Source organism: Amphiura filiformis, chromosome 1 (genome assembly GCF_039555335.1).
Source record: "Amphiura filiformis chromosome 1, Afil_fr2py, whole genome shotgun sequence".
NCBI classification, from domain to species: domain Eukaryota; kingdom Metazoa; phylum Echinodermata; class Ophiuroidea; order Amphilepidida; family Amphiuridae; genus Amphiura; species Amphiura filiformis.
This window is the reverse complement of record NC_092628.1, coordinates 20,527,848-20,546,545: the sequence shown is the minus strand read 5'-3', so window position 1 is coordinate 20,546,545 and position 18,698 is coordinate 20,527,848. Positions and strand designations below refer to the sequence as shown.

Sequence of the window (18,698 nt, the reverse complement as noted above, 5' to 3'; positions counted from 1 at the left end):
GAATCCAGCTGTGCATGCGGGAAAAAAATAGAAATCAACTCGGATCCGCGGCGGTGTGTGCTTCAGAAAATTAGAAAGATTTCATGAATTTAATATTATGTTGTTGATGTTAAATTACTATTCGCTAAAAAGAATTAACTGAAATTAAACTGTGAAAGATTAAATTCTAAGACCTATTGTTTTTGCGCGCAACAATACTGAGTACTCACGTCGATATCACTGAAGGGGATTTCCCAATGGCGTAATTTGATGTACGAGAACTAATGAAAACGCTAATAAAAAACATCATTCTTCAGTCTTCTTTTCTCATGTTTGCTACCTCATTTTTAGCCAAACAATTAAGAAAATACTACAATATTAAAATCCACAATGCTTTGCGATTGACCCGGGATTGACCCCAGTGCACGACCTTTCGCCGCAAACTTTAAAGGTGTGTCAATTGGCGCTGTTCATCAGTGTTTACCGGTAAACAACGTGCAATGGAAACTGACCGTTATCCGCCTTTCGCCGCTATTTGACGGCGAACAGTTTTACCGGTAAAATGCAGGGGACTCAATAGAAACACGCTATATGAGAAAAATACATCTTTTTGTGCAAAACATAGATATAGTGTACTACTGCTAAGTACTTATTCAAGCGCTGACATATCCTTCATACACATAAAACCCTGGTGAACCAATAGGGTGTTCGTATATGGTACAATAATTGGCTTTCAAATATGATGGTGAAAATATAATATTCTTGATTTTGTGAAATGTTCAATATTTGGACAGATGATTGCACTCAATCTATTACTACACTCTTTGTACACTCAAGAGGGCAGTGGTGGCCCAGTGCAAGAAGTCCTCTGTTCAATACCCTGTACAGGCAAAAATCACAAAAAATATGTACTTTCTCTGTTACTGCATTTAAATTGTGGGGCAGCTGCAGTAGATAACAAAGATCTTCCGTCAATTCTGATCAGGGTAATACCTGGACATTTGAACAACTACCAGTCTATGGGCATCATGGGATAAGTGTTTGATATTATTTGCCCAGGTTGAATGTGAAATAAAAATTGAATGAGTGCAGTTGGCAATGGTCAGCCACTACCAGTCAACTGGCGCTATGGGGTCACATTTAAAAGGGGAATTTTAGGCACAACCTAAAATTACCCTCCCGTAAAATTTCCACCAGCAAATAAGGGCATGTAACCTTAATTCTTGTTGGGATTTCAGAGGAGGGTGCTCTCTATTTGCATATGTACCCAAAGGCAAAGTAGCCCAAGTGCGCCATCAGGCGAATCAGCCCTCGAATTAACCCACGGCACCTTGCCGTGGGTGCCCATCCCAACTGCCGTAATGCCCTCAAAATATGTCCTTTACCCAAGGCAGTCACTTGCCATGCCCTCTAATGAAGTTACCGTCGGTGCCCCAGCCCAGCCCCTTCATTATAAAATTATCTACATTGTATCTATGTTTGTGTGTGGTTTCTTCACTTTTTGAGATATTGCCTTGGTGCCCTTCTCAAATTTTCAACAGTTGCCATGATGCCCTCTTGAAATATTACAAACTGCCGTGCTGCCTTGCCTTTTCAGTGAAAATCCAAGGCAATTTTCAACTTGCCCTAAAAAAGTTGCAGTGCCCCTTCAGATCCTTCATTCGAGGGCTGAGGCGAATCTTTACAGTATTATAAGACCTAACATAAATTGATAGATACCCCTCATGAGTCTTGCATTGTTACATTGCATCAGTTTGCAATGCAATTGTTACATTTCTTTACACACATATACAAATGCTGAACTCCTGTCTCCTGGTGCATAACCCTAACACCCTGGGAGGGGGGTTGGTTGGAAGCAGCCTAAATCTGATGACCGCCCCTGCCTCGATAGAGTACAGGCACACATATGGTTAGCTTTTTGTGAATTCCAGATGGGTCAAATATATTCCATTTTGTAGATTTATAAATATAGTAACTAAAGCTTCTCAAGTCTGGCCTATTTGGTGGTGATCAAATTATACGCTTACTGTGTTACATTACAGTGAAATAGTGGGAATGTTCGGATTCATGCTACAAGTTATCTATCACCTCCTCCTTGCCTCAGCATTTGTGTAGTAGCTTTGAGATAGGATGCCCGATTCAGTCCATCCTCCCTGGGCATCATTGGGGCTGCTAATCTAATTAGAGTCGTCAATTAGGCATTGATTTGGTCTTGGCAATCTAGCCACATTGGACTGTTCCTGTTGAAATCCATACCCCCCTGTAAAAGGTATGACCATAATCATCCATACAGAGAGTGTGAATTTCAAATGGGGCTAGCTGAATGGGTGATTCCATTTGAAATCTACACCCCCTGTGTGAAAGATTAAGGTCATGTCTTCCACAGGGGGTGTATGGATTTCAACTGGAACAGCCCATTGAAAATTGTGATCACTAGGATCCACAACATGCTCATCTATCAGGGGCACAGTTCTTTAACCCTAATACATTTGTACATTCATTGAATGACCTTTGATAATTTGGGTACAAAAACTCATACTCTGCCACTTGAGGTCAAATTTTACACGATGATTGTTTAATTGAGGTTATTGAACTATGCCATTGGGATGAGGCCATTGTTGTCCATAGTGGATGCAGCATGAACAGTTTGACTGACCAATGTCCATGTTGCTGTGTTGCATACAACATTGGTTTTACATGCTCTAGCTGTCGTTAAAATATGCTAAGTTTATTTGCTTGATAAAACCACAGATAAAACTCATTTGTGATCGACGGCGAGTAAATAAGGCACCCCTTGTCAGACGATGACAATAATATGTTATCTATTATAGATTTCTCTGTTAATCAATGAAAATTTGTACAAAAATTAAATGTCAATTGTTTTTATTTTTACAGGAAGTAAATATATGTTTTTCCAAAAGGAGAATATGCACATGATGCACAGAAGGGAGAATTATACAAGAAATCATTGTATTCCATCTGTAGCATGAGCAAATCAAGTACCGGTTATCTAATGTTTTCTGTTGATAAATGTAAATGATAAACAAAGCACGTCACTCTCCACACCCATAAATACCATAGTCATCACTACAGCACTGAATCATAATATGCATCTGTCAATTCAGGTAGAGGGACTGCATTATGTTATGATAAATCGTGTATCCTTGCTGTTTACCATACATGCCATATGATGAAGAAGTAGGTCATATTAATAATAGATAATAACTGCAATATGACCATGGCTTTCAGAACCTTTTGATGAATCCGCCTTTAAAGGAGTGGTGTTACGATATCAGCTGGGCATCAAGTAATATATCAAATCAACATCCTTTTACATTGCCATTCATTCGTCAGTTGCGAGACTAAAACAAAGATCCTCAAATTCAAAATTTGAACGACATGATATGGAAGATTAATGACCCTAATCCAGGCTCGTACACAGGATTTTTTTCGGGGGGTGCTGATTTTAAAAAAGTGGACATTTTTTTCAAGGGGGAGGGGCGATTTTGTGAGAAGTGGACTTTCTTCCCAAAATTTTGACCTTTTTTGACCAAAAAAAGCATCAAAAACCTGATGATTTTCCGGATTTTGTCTGTCAGTCCATTTTGTTTAAATTTCTGAAATCCGTCATTGCGGTATTGATCACTTACCTATATTTGGGTGGTCTAATAATTTCATTATTCTTACTTCTCTGTAAACCTGTAGAAATTGGGAAAATAAGAAAAGAGATAATAACATTGTTAAAAATAAATTCATTTACAAGTAATTTATGGTCAAAATGTGAGCTTTTAAAATAACTGCCTTATCAATCTTATATTAAACTAGTGCACCTGCAGCTGTGAGAGCCCTGATGCTGTGAGAGCACTGGCATGATAGCATTTCTGTTTGACCCCAGATGACCTTGGTGTAATTTTTTCATGCCCCCCTCATACAAAGGATTCCACCTATCAAGTTTAAGCCCAATATGGCAAAGTTTAAATTTAGCCGCGACATGACCTTTGACCTTGGTTGACCTCAATGTTATTTTGCGCATATATTCCCCTCGCATCAAGGATTCCACCCACCAATTTTGAGCCCGATAGGACAAAGTTTGAAATCCATGACCTTTGACCTCAGATGACCTCCATATAATGTTTTTCATGCTTCCCTCATACAAAGGTTTCGACCCACCAAGTTTGAGCCCGATCGGACAAAGTTTGAGTTTGACCCCTCCGTAATGACCTTTGACCTCGGTTGACCTTGATTTTATTTCGCGCAAGATTATATTCCCTCCTATCAAGGATTCCACCCACCAAATTTGGGCCCGATCGGACAAAGTTTGAAATTTTGACCTTTGACCTTGACCTCCGATGACCCTCAAAACCACATGGCCAACATGCTTTTCCCAAGACCTACCTATATCCAAAATTTCAGCACGATGCGTCGAAGTGCGGCGAAACGCATAGCCGGACAGACAGATAGATAGATACACAGATAGAGACCGCTTAGTATTTTATTAGTATAGACTAGTGCACCTGCAGCTGTGAGAGCCCTGATGCTGTGAGAGCACTGGCATGATAGCGATACTGTTTGACCCCAGATGACCTTTGACCTCGGATGATCTCGTGTAATTTTTTCATGCTCCCCTCATACGAAGGATTCCACCTATCAAGTTTAAGCCCAATAGGGCAAAGTTTAAATTTAGCCCCTACATGACCTTTGACCTCGGTTGACATCAATTTTGTTTCACGCATATATTCCCCTCGTATCAAGGATTCCACCCACCAAGTTTGAGCCCGATCGGACAATGTTTGAAAGCCATGACCTTTGACCTTTGACCTCGGATGACCTCCATATAATGTTTTTCATGCTCCCCTCATACGAAGGATTCCACCCACCAAGTTTGAGCCCAATCGGACAAAGTTTGAAATGTGACCCCTCCGTAATGACCTTTGACCTCGATTTTATTTCGCCCCGATTTTATTTCGTGCATATATTCCCCTCGTATCAAGGATCCCACCCACCAAGTTTGGGCCCAATCGGACAAAGTTTGAAATTTTGACCTTTGACCTTGACCTCCGATGACCTTCGAAACTACCCGGTAAACAGCGCACGGCCAATACCCATCCATGTCTGAAATATCGAACGATGCGTCGAAGCTTGGCGCTAAACGCATAGCCGGACAGACAGACACACAGACACACAGACAGAGCTTATGATTATTATAGTATAGACTAGTGCACCTGCAGCTGTGAGAGCCCTGATGCTGTGAGAGCACTGGCTGACCTCATTTTTGTTTGTGGATATATATTCCCCTCGTATCGAGGATGCCACCCACCAAGTTTGAGCCCGATAGGACAAAGTTTGAAATCCATGACCTTTGACCTCGGATGACCTCCATATAATGTTTTTCATGCTCCCCTCATACAAAGGATTCCACCTACCAAGTTTGAGCCCGATCGGACAAAGTTTGAAATTTGACCCCTCCGTAATGACCTTTGACCTCGATTTTATTTCGCCCCTATATTCCCCTCGTATCAAGGGTCCCACCCGTCAAATTTGGGCCCGATCGGACAAAGTTTGAAAATTTGACCTTTGACCTTGACCTCCGATGACCTTCAAAACCACACGGTCAACATGCTTTTCCCAGCACCTACCCATGTCCCAAATATCGGATCGATGCGTCGCAGCACGGCGGAACGCATAGCCGGACAGACAGAGACCGCTTATTATTTTAGTATAGTAGATATCTTCATCATCTCTCTCCCTTTATTTCCTTCTTCCTCACCCACAAGCGCGTCCCGTCACACTTAGCCTCACTTACTCACACATACATGTACATATACTCAACCCTGCTCGCTCACAAACTCTTTGACCATTATTATTGGGACTCGCCACAGATTGGACTCACCAGTCCATTACCTTCACCTTTTCACTAACACTGCAATGATAGCTCTCGATGTACAAAAAATGTCAGCTATCTGACCATCCACCGGATCATACAATCCCTGTTTATTCATGTACATAGGCGGAATCCCAGTCAAGCATGTGAAAATTCTTGTCACATTCTTCAAAACATTATAACAACAAGGTGGAAAACACCTGAATGCCACTCACAAGGTAATTCAACTTGCTTTAACACCATTACTAGAACACTTGTGTCGACAAAAGTGCCTTTTATAATGATTCATTATTTAAAGGAAAAGTTAACTTTATCACACATTATCAAAGAATTAATGGAGATACTTCAATCAAGCCTAATGGCTATTTTTATAACAGGTAGATGAACCAGATACAGCTTTGAATTCTGATGTTACATGGACATTTCTCTGCTTGCATACTTACTATTATTATTAATATATTTACTGTTATTATATTGTTACTATTACCAACATAATTTTCGTATTTCAATTAATTTTATTCCTTGAAGCACATTTTCAATTTCTGTCAAGCAGTCAGAGGTATATAGCTGTGATCGCTAGGCTCAATAATCACTCCTCCCAAATACACGTTGTAACGCTATTTTCAACATAGTTCTGGATGGGTAGTCTTCGTTACAGACCATCATGTACAGGTGTCAATACTATAGAGACTGTTGTAAACTAAAGTGGGCCTGGCAACTTGCTCACCCCCTCCTCGGTACAGATCACAACGGTCGTTTACAAAGACTTTATTATAAAAGTCATGGACATAAAATCCCACGGTTGAAACAGTTCAATTTTGCTTAGTACATTGATTCCCATGTTCAAATATTCTTGGCTATTTCTGGAGTCTCTGAAGGATGTTTGACACTAGCCTGAATAAACACATTCTTCTCATGGGTATTTTGATTGAAGCTCTAAGTTAAAAATACTGCAAGAAAACCATCAATGGCTATTTCTTCAGCAAATAGAAGTGCTACTTATTTCAGTGTCCGTTTTAAGGAAAAAAATCTGGTCATCCGCCGGATGACCATGCCATGAAATCTGGTCATCCGCCAAAATTTTTGGTCATCCGTATATTATCCCCCAAAGTCGGGATTTCTCAAAATTTTAAGTATCAAAAAGTAATGTAAATTCCAAATTGAAACTTGCTTCGCCATTTTTTTCTCAACGCACGTGCGAGGCGACGTTGAAACAACGTTTTTGCTGTCAAACTGTCACGACCTCAAAGGCACAGTTCCAAACAAGCATAATTGCGTGGAAGCAATGTTCAGTGTAGTGTATCATTTACAGATTCCTTCTAACAGGCCAAAGGTCAACAAAATAATAACACAATCACAAAGACATAGTACGAGTACGGAGTAAAAGAAATCTGCACAGTGCACACTAATTATAATCGAGCCCAAACTAGGTATGTGGGGATGCGCGCGTGTGAAAGCTAAATACGAAGACTTCCGGGATGGATGTTATCATGTTCCATACTACGACCGTGCGTAAGCTTAATGATTTTAAATTGACTTTATCGAACAATTACTATTTCAATTAGTTGGCGATTTTAGCTTTAAAATCATGGAAAACTGATTGGGAAAACTGAGATATAATTACGTTTTTAAATTAATTTTGATGAGGAATCGAGGACATCGTTTCAGACACTGTAATGGTGAAAAATATGGGACGTCCGCCGGATAACGGCAGTGAATTTCTGGTAATCCGACGGCAATTTTGGCCGTCAGGACGCCCGGATTACCACTTAAAACGAACACCGACTTATTTTACCCTTCCTAGTAGTAAGCTCAACCAGTGATAATGCATTTTTAAACAATTCTATTCTTGAATCAAACCACTTGCAAAATGTGTGAAATCAAAACATATCAAGATAAGAATTGAGCAAAAAATACAACAACAAAAATATTAAAATACATATTACTAGCCTATGTCTGATCCAAATTTTAAAATTCAATTCAACTTCTGAAGTCAAAACTCTTAAGAAAATTTATGAAATTTAAATATAAAAAGAATGATAAATAAGATAATAAGAAAAGTAAATAATGTTTAAAATATTAAATACCAATACAGATTTGTATAAGTTACATGTATTACGAGGCAGAAGAAATTCACAAAAATTAAAGGAAAAAAATGAAATTGTTATTAGCTTGAAATATTGCATGCGTAACATTACATCATTCACCTGGCCTTCAACTTGATCTAAAAATAGAACACTTCAATGATGAAACAACAATCATACATTGTACAGGCTTATACATTGTGTACTGCAAAATTTGTCAATTGAGTTCACTTTATACACGTGTCACTTGTATGACCCACCCCATGACCCCCGGGGGTGGTGAGTCACTTTACAAAGGTGCGTCGGATTTAACTATACCATGACCCACATGTGCGTCTAAACAATGACGGACATTTGCCGACAATGACTGAGCCCCTCGTCAAAATTGTGACCACATGTTAAGGATTATGACTGTCCTCATGACGCAAATTTGACTCACCATTTAGGTATTTTGACTGACACTGATGCACCTAACCATTGGACGCACCTAGGTAAAGTGACTGACACTGGACGCACCCTCGGGTATGTTGTGGCACATTTCGAGTAAATGACCGTACCCTGCGTCACTAATTGGTTGGTAAATGCCCCAACCATGACGCACATCCCCCGGGGGTCCTAGGGTGGGTCATACAAGTGACATGTGTATTATACTGCAAGAAATCAAGGGTCAATGCATTATTGATAATAATATATTTTCAGCGCTAAAGAAAACGAAACCACTTCATTCATGGAATAACACACGCAACCTACAACATTATCATACCCATTAATGTACAATGTTATCCTGAATGTTAACTGCCTTACTGGTATCAAAGGCTATTGCGTCAATGGTAATAATAGAACGATACAACCAGATTTAATGAACTCGGCTTATTTTTAACTATGCTTTTATTATGATGATAAATATCCCTGTCACTTGTGTAAAGAAACATTGATAATGAAACTACAGATTTGTAACTACTACCACATAGAGCTCCATTTTGACAGATTTAATTAAAAAGGCATAATTTATGTAGAATACTCGATTACAGACCCGTTTGACGTTCATTGGAACATTACTGATTAACATGATTAATGGGAATGTACAAATATAGGTCTACATGATTTGTTACAGAATATACTACTACATGACCAAGATACGTCTTCCAATGACACATAAGATGTATATGAGAAGTATATACATGTAACCATGAGCCCATCAATGGTACATGGAATAAATTGTGGGTTAAATTTGCAACGGTTTTCAGGCATTACTAAAATGGATGATATCATATCATTCTACTAGTGGATACATGCGGTTCCGGTGAAAGCCAACTTCTTCTGTAGAAAGCATGGTGTCCAACTGAGAGTTGTGAGGGGGCACACTTAGCATACATGTATATAAATGTATGTGCGGACTGACAATATGTGTAACTAATGTATACCAACACTGTACCACGATAATACCAAATACCACAAGACCCCCCTTCCATATTTAGTTGAAAGAAAGCTGGCTATAATCCCAAATTCCTCATGGGCTACAATATGACAAGCTCCCACTAATTCCCCATCACAAAGGTGACAAGCTCTCATTAGCCACATGACATCCAAATTTATCAGTTCACTAAATTTCAATAATCAAATCAAACTATGTTATAGCACTTTAAAGTGAATTTATCATTTAATCCATTTCTGTTTGCTTGAATTATCAGCAGTCATGTTCGCTCATGTCAAATGTTCAGGCTTAATTGGGCATCCCTAGTCCTGCAATGCATGAAAGCTAGTTTTACTGTAAACTGCAGTCATCACCATCGGCTGGGGTTTCTTGCTACCATTAATTAAGCATCTATAATCTACACCTGAATCTCCCTTTCATGCATGTGGTAACAGTAAGTTTCTAGTCTTCAAACAACTTTCATACATTATTGATTTTGACCACCCTATATGCTGTATCTATATGCCTATCCACCTTTCCATACCCTATAATGACACAGTTTGTACTCACTTTATTCTAGTCCTTTAATAATCCCTACCCACTCAATTTCAAAAACTGCCAGTAAAAGCATAGGATGTCCTCATCGACCCGAGCTACACCTGGTTTCAGGTTTCTACTTCTGATAATGTCAGTATTTTCATGATTCTTTCTTTAACAGAAATACTCCTTCAACTGGTCCTCAAGAGCTTATTTCATTTTTTGAAATTTTGGATGCACAAAACAGAAAGGTGCTGAAATAAAAATTTGTTTACAAAACTCTGCTCATAAATTTGCAACAATTTCTCAGGGACCAATACCAACCGGTCCAACAAAATAAAAGAGCTGCAAAAATACATGTACATGTACAGAGGTGAATGTCCTCTCATTCTGGTGTGACAATGTTTAATAACAACAAAAACCATCGCCTTCAACCAACACATAAACCGGGCACATGGGAATGAACCGGTGTTGACCAATCAGTGCGGGCTAATGGGTACATGTTCCTACTACGATGATGCGGTGAGGCAAAATGAATCGTAAGTTGCAAAATTGATTACGAAGTATGGCTAAAATAACACTGTAGTATCTAAAAATAACCTGCATTCTACTGTAAAATCACTAAGGAGCATGTAATCTTACAATTGAATACCTGAGTGGAAGAAGGGCCCAACTCCAATTTGTTACAAAAATGAGTTATACCCTGCATTTTATTGCCAGCAGACTGATCTTCCTTGTGTGTGAAAGATGAGCCAAAATCCACTCTCTAAATAGTCTTTCACGTACACTTAATCATGAGTTTTCATGGAAGAAAGGCCCAACTCCATGGAGTTGGGCCCTTCTTCCACAAATATAGGGTTAAAGAGGAATTTTGTTCATCCATGAAATCTGCTTTTCACTACAATAAATTTTCTTGCTAACATATTACATGAGTTCTACTTGTGCAATTAATGTTGATTACGTAATTTCTGTAGCTATTTATAACACAGAACTGGCACTTGCAGTATATTAGTGGAAGAAGGGCCCAACTCCAACTCGTATTAAGACCTGTACCGCTGCCATGGAAACATCAAATATATTTCGAATGTATGTATTATTGTATGTTCATGTATTGAAGATGAAAACGTTCTGTCTATAAAACTTTTCCAAATATTAAGTTTTTTCTTAATATCTCAAAAACAGTTTTGATGGAGTTGGGCCCTTCTTCCACTCAGGTATTCAATTCTTTGAGCTTGAGTCTTTTTACCCTAGGAGGCATAGATCTGTGTTTTTCTGTTCAATAAATTTCATGACGGATTCAAACTCATAAACTCCAAATTCCTCATATCGTAAAATTCTTTCCTGAAAGAAAAATGATCATCAAGATTGATGTCTAGCAATTCAGCATTATACCCCAATTCAAATCTCATAAATCCTTCTGATGGTAACCGGCGTTTCAAAAGCTCAACTGATGCTTTTCACTCCATTATTTCAAGAACGGGCATTTTTGATTTAGGTAATCATTATGCTCAAAATGTTGAGCATGGCAACATGGCCAATAATGCACATGAACATGCACACATCCCACCCCATCTCTATTAAAATATGCTAGTCTTGCTGCCTCTGCTTTAGGGCCGCTACAGACTTTTAAGTGGATGTAGACTTTTTGATGTAACATGTCTTTGTTATCTATTCCCATTCTATTTCCAGTAATATATATTACTACTACACTAGTACTCGTGGGTAAGGTAGTAGCTGCCATATGAACATTTAACAATTTACATACAGTATATTTTACTCATCTACACATGGCAGCTACACATAGCTGCTATTGCACTTACCCACTTCTGGCACTGAGCAGTCGACATATAGTTGTAAAATTGTATAAATTATGTAGTTGGACAAATGTGGGTATTTTTTCATCAAAATACTGAGGGGGGAATGAGATATACCTGTCCATATTACTTTCACTTTTGACGTCATCATTGACGGCACTCTTAATCTAAGCTACTGCTTGAAACATTGGGCCATTCTATTTGTAATCCACACACCCCCTAAGGTAGACATGACCTTAATCATTCACACATGGGGTATAGATTTCAGATGGAGTCACCCATTCAGGTAACCCCATTTGAAATTCATACTCCCTGTTTGAAAGATTCACGGCATGTCTTCTAATAGGTGTGAGAATTTCAACTGGAATGGCCCGTTCCATTTTGTCCTTGGTGACGGCTTTCATTTTCCTGTGCCAATTATTCATTATCAAAACCTCACTGTTGATGCAAACACATCTACACCAGGGGTAGCGCTAGAACTAAACACTCCAGTGTCCGCAGGGACCCCCGAACTTGCAGAAAATTCAAAAGTAGGGGGTCCGGAGTAGAGTTTGGTGAGTCAGAGTTGCACAAATGCAGCATAAACAGTATGTCTGCAATAGCGCTAGATTGAAAAACTGGGGGTCTGCAGGGACCCCTGAACTTGCTGAAAATTTAAAAACAGGGGGTCCGAACTCTATTTTGGTGGGTCCGGGACCCCAGAAAGCAACTTAGCGCTACCCTTGATCTACACTGCACATATACAAATACTGATTTCATCACCAAGTCGTTTCACTACTACAGTTTGTGGTGAATAATTGTCTCACCTATACATTGATCACCTAGATTGATCATGGATGTGAAAATATGCAACACTTTCAAATTTTAGCATGTTTAAAAACTATATGAAATTTTCTGGTTGGATCTCTAATTAGCCAATAAAGCCATCAACAAACAATCCTCCAAAAAAAAAAGCCTGACAAAAAAAAATTCCAATTCTTTTGTACAGAAGGACGGATCAACAAAAATAATCCTACATGTACATGTGTACAATGTATATGTAGAATTAATCCTGCAATTTATACTCCCAAACAGGAATAGACTGCAATTTTTTTTACAAGAATTCTATCTAGAAAATATCTCATGCCACCACTTTTTATCACAAATTACGAGTTTGCGATCTATATAAACCATGAGTTTGCGATCGATATAAACCAACATGCACAGAAAGTAATGGGTGCGAGGGTATTGTCAGCGATTTCCGCTTTTCCCCCTGCCTGTGCATTTGGGAGTTATCTTTGTGTTTTTATTAACGTTACTCAGGAAAGATCTCCTGCATTATCCTTCCTCTCCAGGTACTCTTGCCACTATTAGGGGTTCAGTTAATATCAAGACCTTCGGTTTCAACTGGGCTAATGAACATCCCAATAGAAACATGGTGAATTCCAATCAGGAAGGGGATGGGACACTCAAAGTATTGATAGTATGTATATTTACTCTGATGCAAGTCCTATTCCATACAGATCGGATTGTGTTTCTAAAACAACTTAACCTAATATTTAAAAATAAATTAAATAAAACTGAAATTTAACACTAAAAAATATTGCAAAAACTGTGGAACTGAAAAAATGTTGTGAAGACATTTTATAACCCACTCGTATAATTTGAAAAAGCGCAATTCAGAAATACTTAATAGCAATATGTTCAATGCACATTATAGTCATCAACTGTCTACAACATTGCCCATGTGCATTTCATATTCAAGATGAAGAATGCACCCAATTTAATCAAAATTTCATTACATGTGACATTTATGACACAGCAATGTTGTTGCATAGCTAATCCAAGCTTAGCCTAATCAAATACACACATTTCACTACCATAAATGTACTTTTGAGTATGGGTTACATTCAGTGGTACATGCATGTGTTTTGATTATTTTCTCCTGTTTCTTTTCAGAATGTATTACAAAATCAAGGAAATGATTGCTTACAAACAATTGTGCATCATATTAAAAAAATATTATGACTTGTAATAAAAAAAATGACAATAATAATTATCTTGCTTTTTTTCAGTTAGAATGACTTTTGAAAAGACTCAAAAGACAGCAAAGCAACATAAAACCTAATGGCCTGTATGTGCAATATAAAAAGCAATCCTGCGTTCACGTAGCCTTTTCCCGCGTAGAGCACTTAGGGTTTTTGGCTAAAGGAAGCTGAGACAAATCTTTTTTTTTGCTTAAGATTATGGTTAGGTTTTAGGCTTAGGACTAGGTTTATGTAAAAGTTGATATTTTGGTTAGGATTTGGGGCAGCAGCTACTATTCTTTTAAAAGTTAATCAGATTCTATTGAGTATTTTCCAAATGGATTTGAGGTCTACTCTTAAAAGATTTCATTTGATTGCACCAAAATTCCCAGCTTTCAAATTCCTCTGCTATAGCTTGGTTGAGTACTAAAAAAGATCCATGCAATTCAGTTTTTATTGTCAAAATATGGAAATACACTGAATACTGATGACCTAGCTATAAAATCTATAAATATGTAAATCGACTCACGTGTACTGTGTATGACCAAACTTGGTATCATAACATCTCATTTCATAGTGATGGCTTCAGGCTCCAACTTAAATTATACTAGCGCTGATAATCATCTCAGATTTTTGATCATCAGAGGAAAAAATCACTTCATATTAGCACAATAGACACGGACGAGGTTCATAATAATTTCATACAGCATTATCATGTGAAGATGCTATAAAAACATTTTCTAGCACAATAGATAGGTCTGTAATATTCTACAGACATCAACGATGAGCATGTTTAATGTCATTAATTTTATGCCATAAAAAAAGTAGAACTTTGATCCAAATACATAATATAAATAGACCAGGTAGCACAGCACAATGAAGACTTAGTCCAGTTGAAAATCCTGTTCTAGTACTATTAACAAAACCTGGAAAAATGTGTCATTTCCCAGCAAGATAAGCCTAAAGTATTATTTATTTTTTATTAGATTTGAACTAAAACAATCTTCAGTAGACAGCAAGATGTAGACATGGACATCAAACTATCTTCAGAAGATATGGACATAAAACTATCTTCAGTAATATGGACATAAAACTATCTTCAGTAGACAGCAAGATGTAAACATGGACATAAAACTTTATTCGGTAGTCAGCAAGATGTGAACATGAACAAGACACTCTAAACAAGGACGAGGGGGCCTACTCACTCAACAACATCTTTGACCAACTCATCACGCCCTCTACGGTGCTTCCTGTTGCCTATAAAAGCAAGCAGTCAGATGTGATGAGTTGCCAGTCTGAAGAAGCCACTAGTGTAGTGGTGAAACGTCACTAAAATGTGAGTAAACCAACTTCGTTTTACTTGGAATTGTTCAAAATGAACAAAATTCACAATGGACATAAAACTATTAAAATTATCTTCAGTAGTCAGCAAGATGTAGATATGGACATAAAACTATCTTCAGTAGATAGCAAGATGTGGACATGGACATAAAACTATCTTCAGTAGTCAGCAAGATGTGAACATGGACATAAAACTATTACAATTATCTTCAGTAGATAGCAAGATGTGGACATGGACATAAAACTATCTTCAGTAGATAGCAAGATGTAGACATGGACATAAAACTATCTTCAGTAGTCAGCAAGATGTGAACATGGACATAAAACTATTAAAATTATCTTCAGTAGTCAGCAAGATGTGAACATGGACAAAACTATTAAAAGTATCTTCAGTAGACAGCAAGATGTAGATATGGACATAAAACTATCTTCAGTAGACATCGACATAAAACTATCTTCAGTAGAAAGTAAGAAGTAGACATGGGCATGAAACAATATTCAGTATACAGCAAGCTGTAGACATGGACACAAACCTTGCTATCTTCAGTAGATAGCAACATGTGGACATGGCCATAGAACTATATTTAGTAGAGTAAGATGTGGATATGGACATATATCTATCTTCAGTAGACAGCATGGACATAATTATTTTACTATCTTCAGTACACAACAAGTTATGGTCATAAAGTCAAACTATCTTCAGAAGACAGCAAGTTGTAAAATTATCTTTAGTCCTGCTATTAATTAGCCTTCAATTAAAAAAAACACACAAGTGAACATCACCTTCTGAAACTTGTAAAATAACCAAACATGTTATGATACCAGTACTAGAAACCATTGTAAAGCTATGTTTAAATATCAGTGTATTTTAGAATTCTTGAAGTTTTTTCTCTTTGATATTGCTTTTAGTCTTGTTTTTAAGACAAATCACATTCTGATCTGGCAATAAGTCCCAATTGTCTGGATACATTTTGGGAACGGTTTGGTTTGATTAGCAGAATGAGATCAACTTGATCAAAATATCAATTTCAATACAGTAAAGAATCCATTACTGTTTAGAGGCTGTGTGAAGCAATAACCTTGCCCTTTCAATTTGTCAATTCTAACTAGGTCTAGTGAGTCGGTGGAAAAGGGCATTTGCATATCTGCTCTTTTTTATTGTAGTACCGTGGATGAAGAAATCAACACAAAATGAAACACTCGCCCCCACTTCCCAACTGAAACAGCCTATTGCTGAGGAGTAATTAAAAAAATACCTGTATACGGCTGAAGAATTGCATCACAAACCTATACCCAATCCATGAAGGGTACTAGGGAGTTGGTTGGTCAAAAGTTAGCCAGCCTCCCACACATTCCGCATGAAAACAATGCAAAACTAAGCGTTTCAGCCCAAGATAATGGCAACATCAATCTGTTATCCTAAATGCGGTGCATTAAACCAATCGGCATTCCTGCAAACGTTATTTGCACTTAAATCATTGCAAGAATAGATTTTAGCCCCAGTGAAACAAAAATGTCTACAATTTTTTACATTATACCGTATTTAGTCAAATAAACGCCTGGGCGTTACATTTTCCCAAGGGGCGTTTATTAGAGGTCATTTTTAGCACGACAATTCCTGTTAAAATCATTAGGTAAGCTTAAAAGTCACGCTAAAATGACGAACTATGAACTTTTGACACTGACTTTTGGTTCACTTCCGGGTTGCCGATGCAGATTTTCGCCATTTATTGCTGCTATTATCAACCATGTGAGCAACTTGGTAAGCTTACTACACAAGATAGCATGGAAATATCGGAATGAAACATCTTGGTTGAAAAAAGTGGTGGGGGTGTTTATTTGAGGGGGGGGCGACTATTTGACGAAATACGGTATATATTTATTTCCTTCATTTTGCATTGCCCACAAGCATCACACACACAGAGAAACCATGTCGAAATTTCATTTTCCTAAAAACTCTGTTAGAGAACAAACTAAAAGATTGATGAAGCCATATAATTATAAACAAACTAGTTTCATTCTAGGCGAAGAAGGGCGAGTAATAGAGTTGGAAATTACATTTCTCATCAGGCTATGTCACCAAAGCAGGGTTCAAAGAATACAGGGTGATAAAAAAAATTTGCTTCCAAGCTTCTGAGAAAATCTATGTGGAAAATGAGCAGCACTGAATGGACAGGTGCAATTTTTCTGAAGAAAATTGATCAAACATCCCCCATAAAAAATATAATTACATTGAGCCCTGTTATAAAACAGAAGGAGAGAGTGGGTCAGCTTTGTTACATTCCCTGAGCATCATCTATCATTTGGTTTGTCCCCTAACTCTTCCACACATTAAGCCACAAATCATTTGAATCGCAGCAGTGACACAATGATCGATACATGGCACATCATTATCGTCAAATAAGAGTCATGACGTCTGTAACCGCCAGAGTCACATTCATGCAAACCAAGACAGAGCCCCTTCCAAAGTCATCAATCATGACAAGAAAAACCAAAATAAATCAATTCACTCCTTGTATATATACTTGACAACCGGGTTCATCCCCCTATTCATTCTGCACCACAGCACTTCTGAATCAATTCTTAACCGACTGATTGCAAACCTACACAACTCAAAAACAAAATCAAATTTCAGAAAATTGTGCATTTTTGCGTTTTTTTACAATCAGTATTTCGAATCCAAGTAAAAATGTACACAAAAAGTACAACGAACCGAACATGTAGTGCATGTATTGTCCAAAGGGTAAATGGACTGATTTTTATGCAACAAATTCTATTAATTTGATGCTTTTAAAATAGAGGAATGATGTCTCTGTAAAGGATGATGAAAAGCTATATCATATCACTGACCTACATCTTGGTTGCTTTTCACAACTTGGGAGGCAAATAACTGCACTTGTTCCTGTGTTATAATCAGTAGCTGCTATTTGTATACATGTACCACCTTTAAACATGACTTGAGGTACATCTATTTAGTGGAGTGACTAGAGTCAAAAGTTGCTTTTTACTCCCTCTATATGTCAAATGGCTCTAACTCCCCAAATGCATGAAAAATACTAAAATATGACATGATCTAGTCCATGGAATCCAGAGGACACATTTTTGAAAAATGAGTTACTATAAATTATTACCTTGTCAAACATTAGGCTGTCATATGCTTAAAACATTAAAGGTCTAGCAAACTTGGTTCTAAAGTTATGAAGTTTTGTAATGTCTTATGTATTTATTGTTTTTTACTCCATATTTTTGCCTTTCAGGGGTAAACATAGGTCATAGGGTGCAATGTTTCATCAGGCTGGCCCAGATTCTACTTCATTGTGTTTCTGATATTGCAACATGTCACAAATTCATAATTATGCCAAAATCCCAACTGGCCTATCCAGACGGAAAATCTTGTGCCCTGACGAGAAAACCTGCCTTTATCCTAATTTCAAATTTGCCGTCTTTGGCCTCCATGGACCAGATCATGTCACAAATGACAACAAGTACACAAAATAATACATTTTCTACTACATGTGACAATGACATGAAAATTGTGAAATGTATTTTTTACATCAAACTAAGGATGGGAATGAAAATTCACTGATTATCAAAAGAAAAGGAAAACAACAAGAATCTATAATATTGGGAATGCAAAACCCT

The 18,698-nt window shown here is 37.7% G+C and overlaps 1 protein-coding gene across 10 annotated transcripts in view; it reads right to left on the bottom strand.

The window, feature by feature from the left end:
* LOC140166813 (MAP/microtubule affinity-regulating kinase 3-like) overlaps window positions 1-18,698 on the bottom strand; it is a 120,674-nt gene that overhangs the window by 63,883 nt on the left and 38,093 nt on the right. For all 10 annotated transcript variants that reach the window (XM_072190330.1, XM_072190382.1, XM_072190614.1 and 7 more), the window contains exon 5: window positions 3,630-3,678. In XM_072190330.1, coding sequence (XP_072046431.1) covers window positions 3,630-3,678 — 49 coding nt within the window. The remainder of the gene's footprint in view (window positions 1-3,629; window positions 3,679-18,698) is intronic.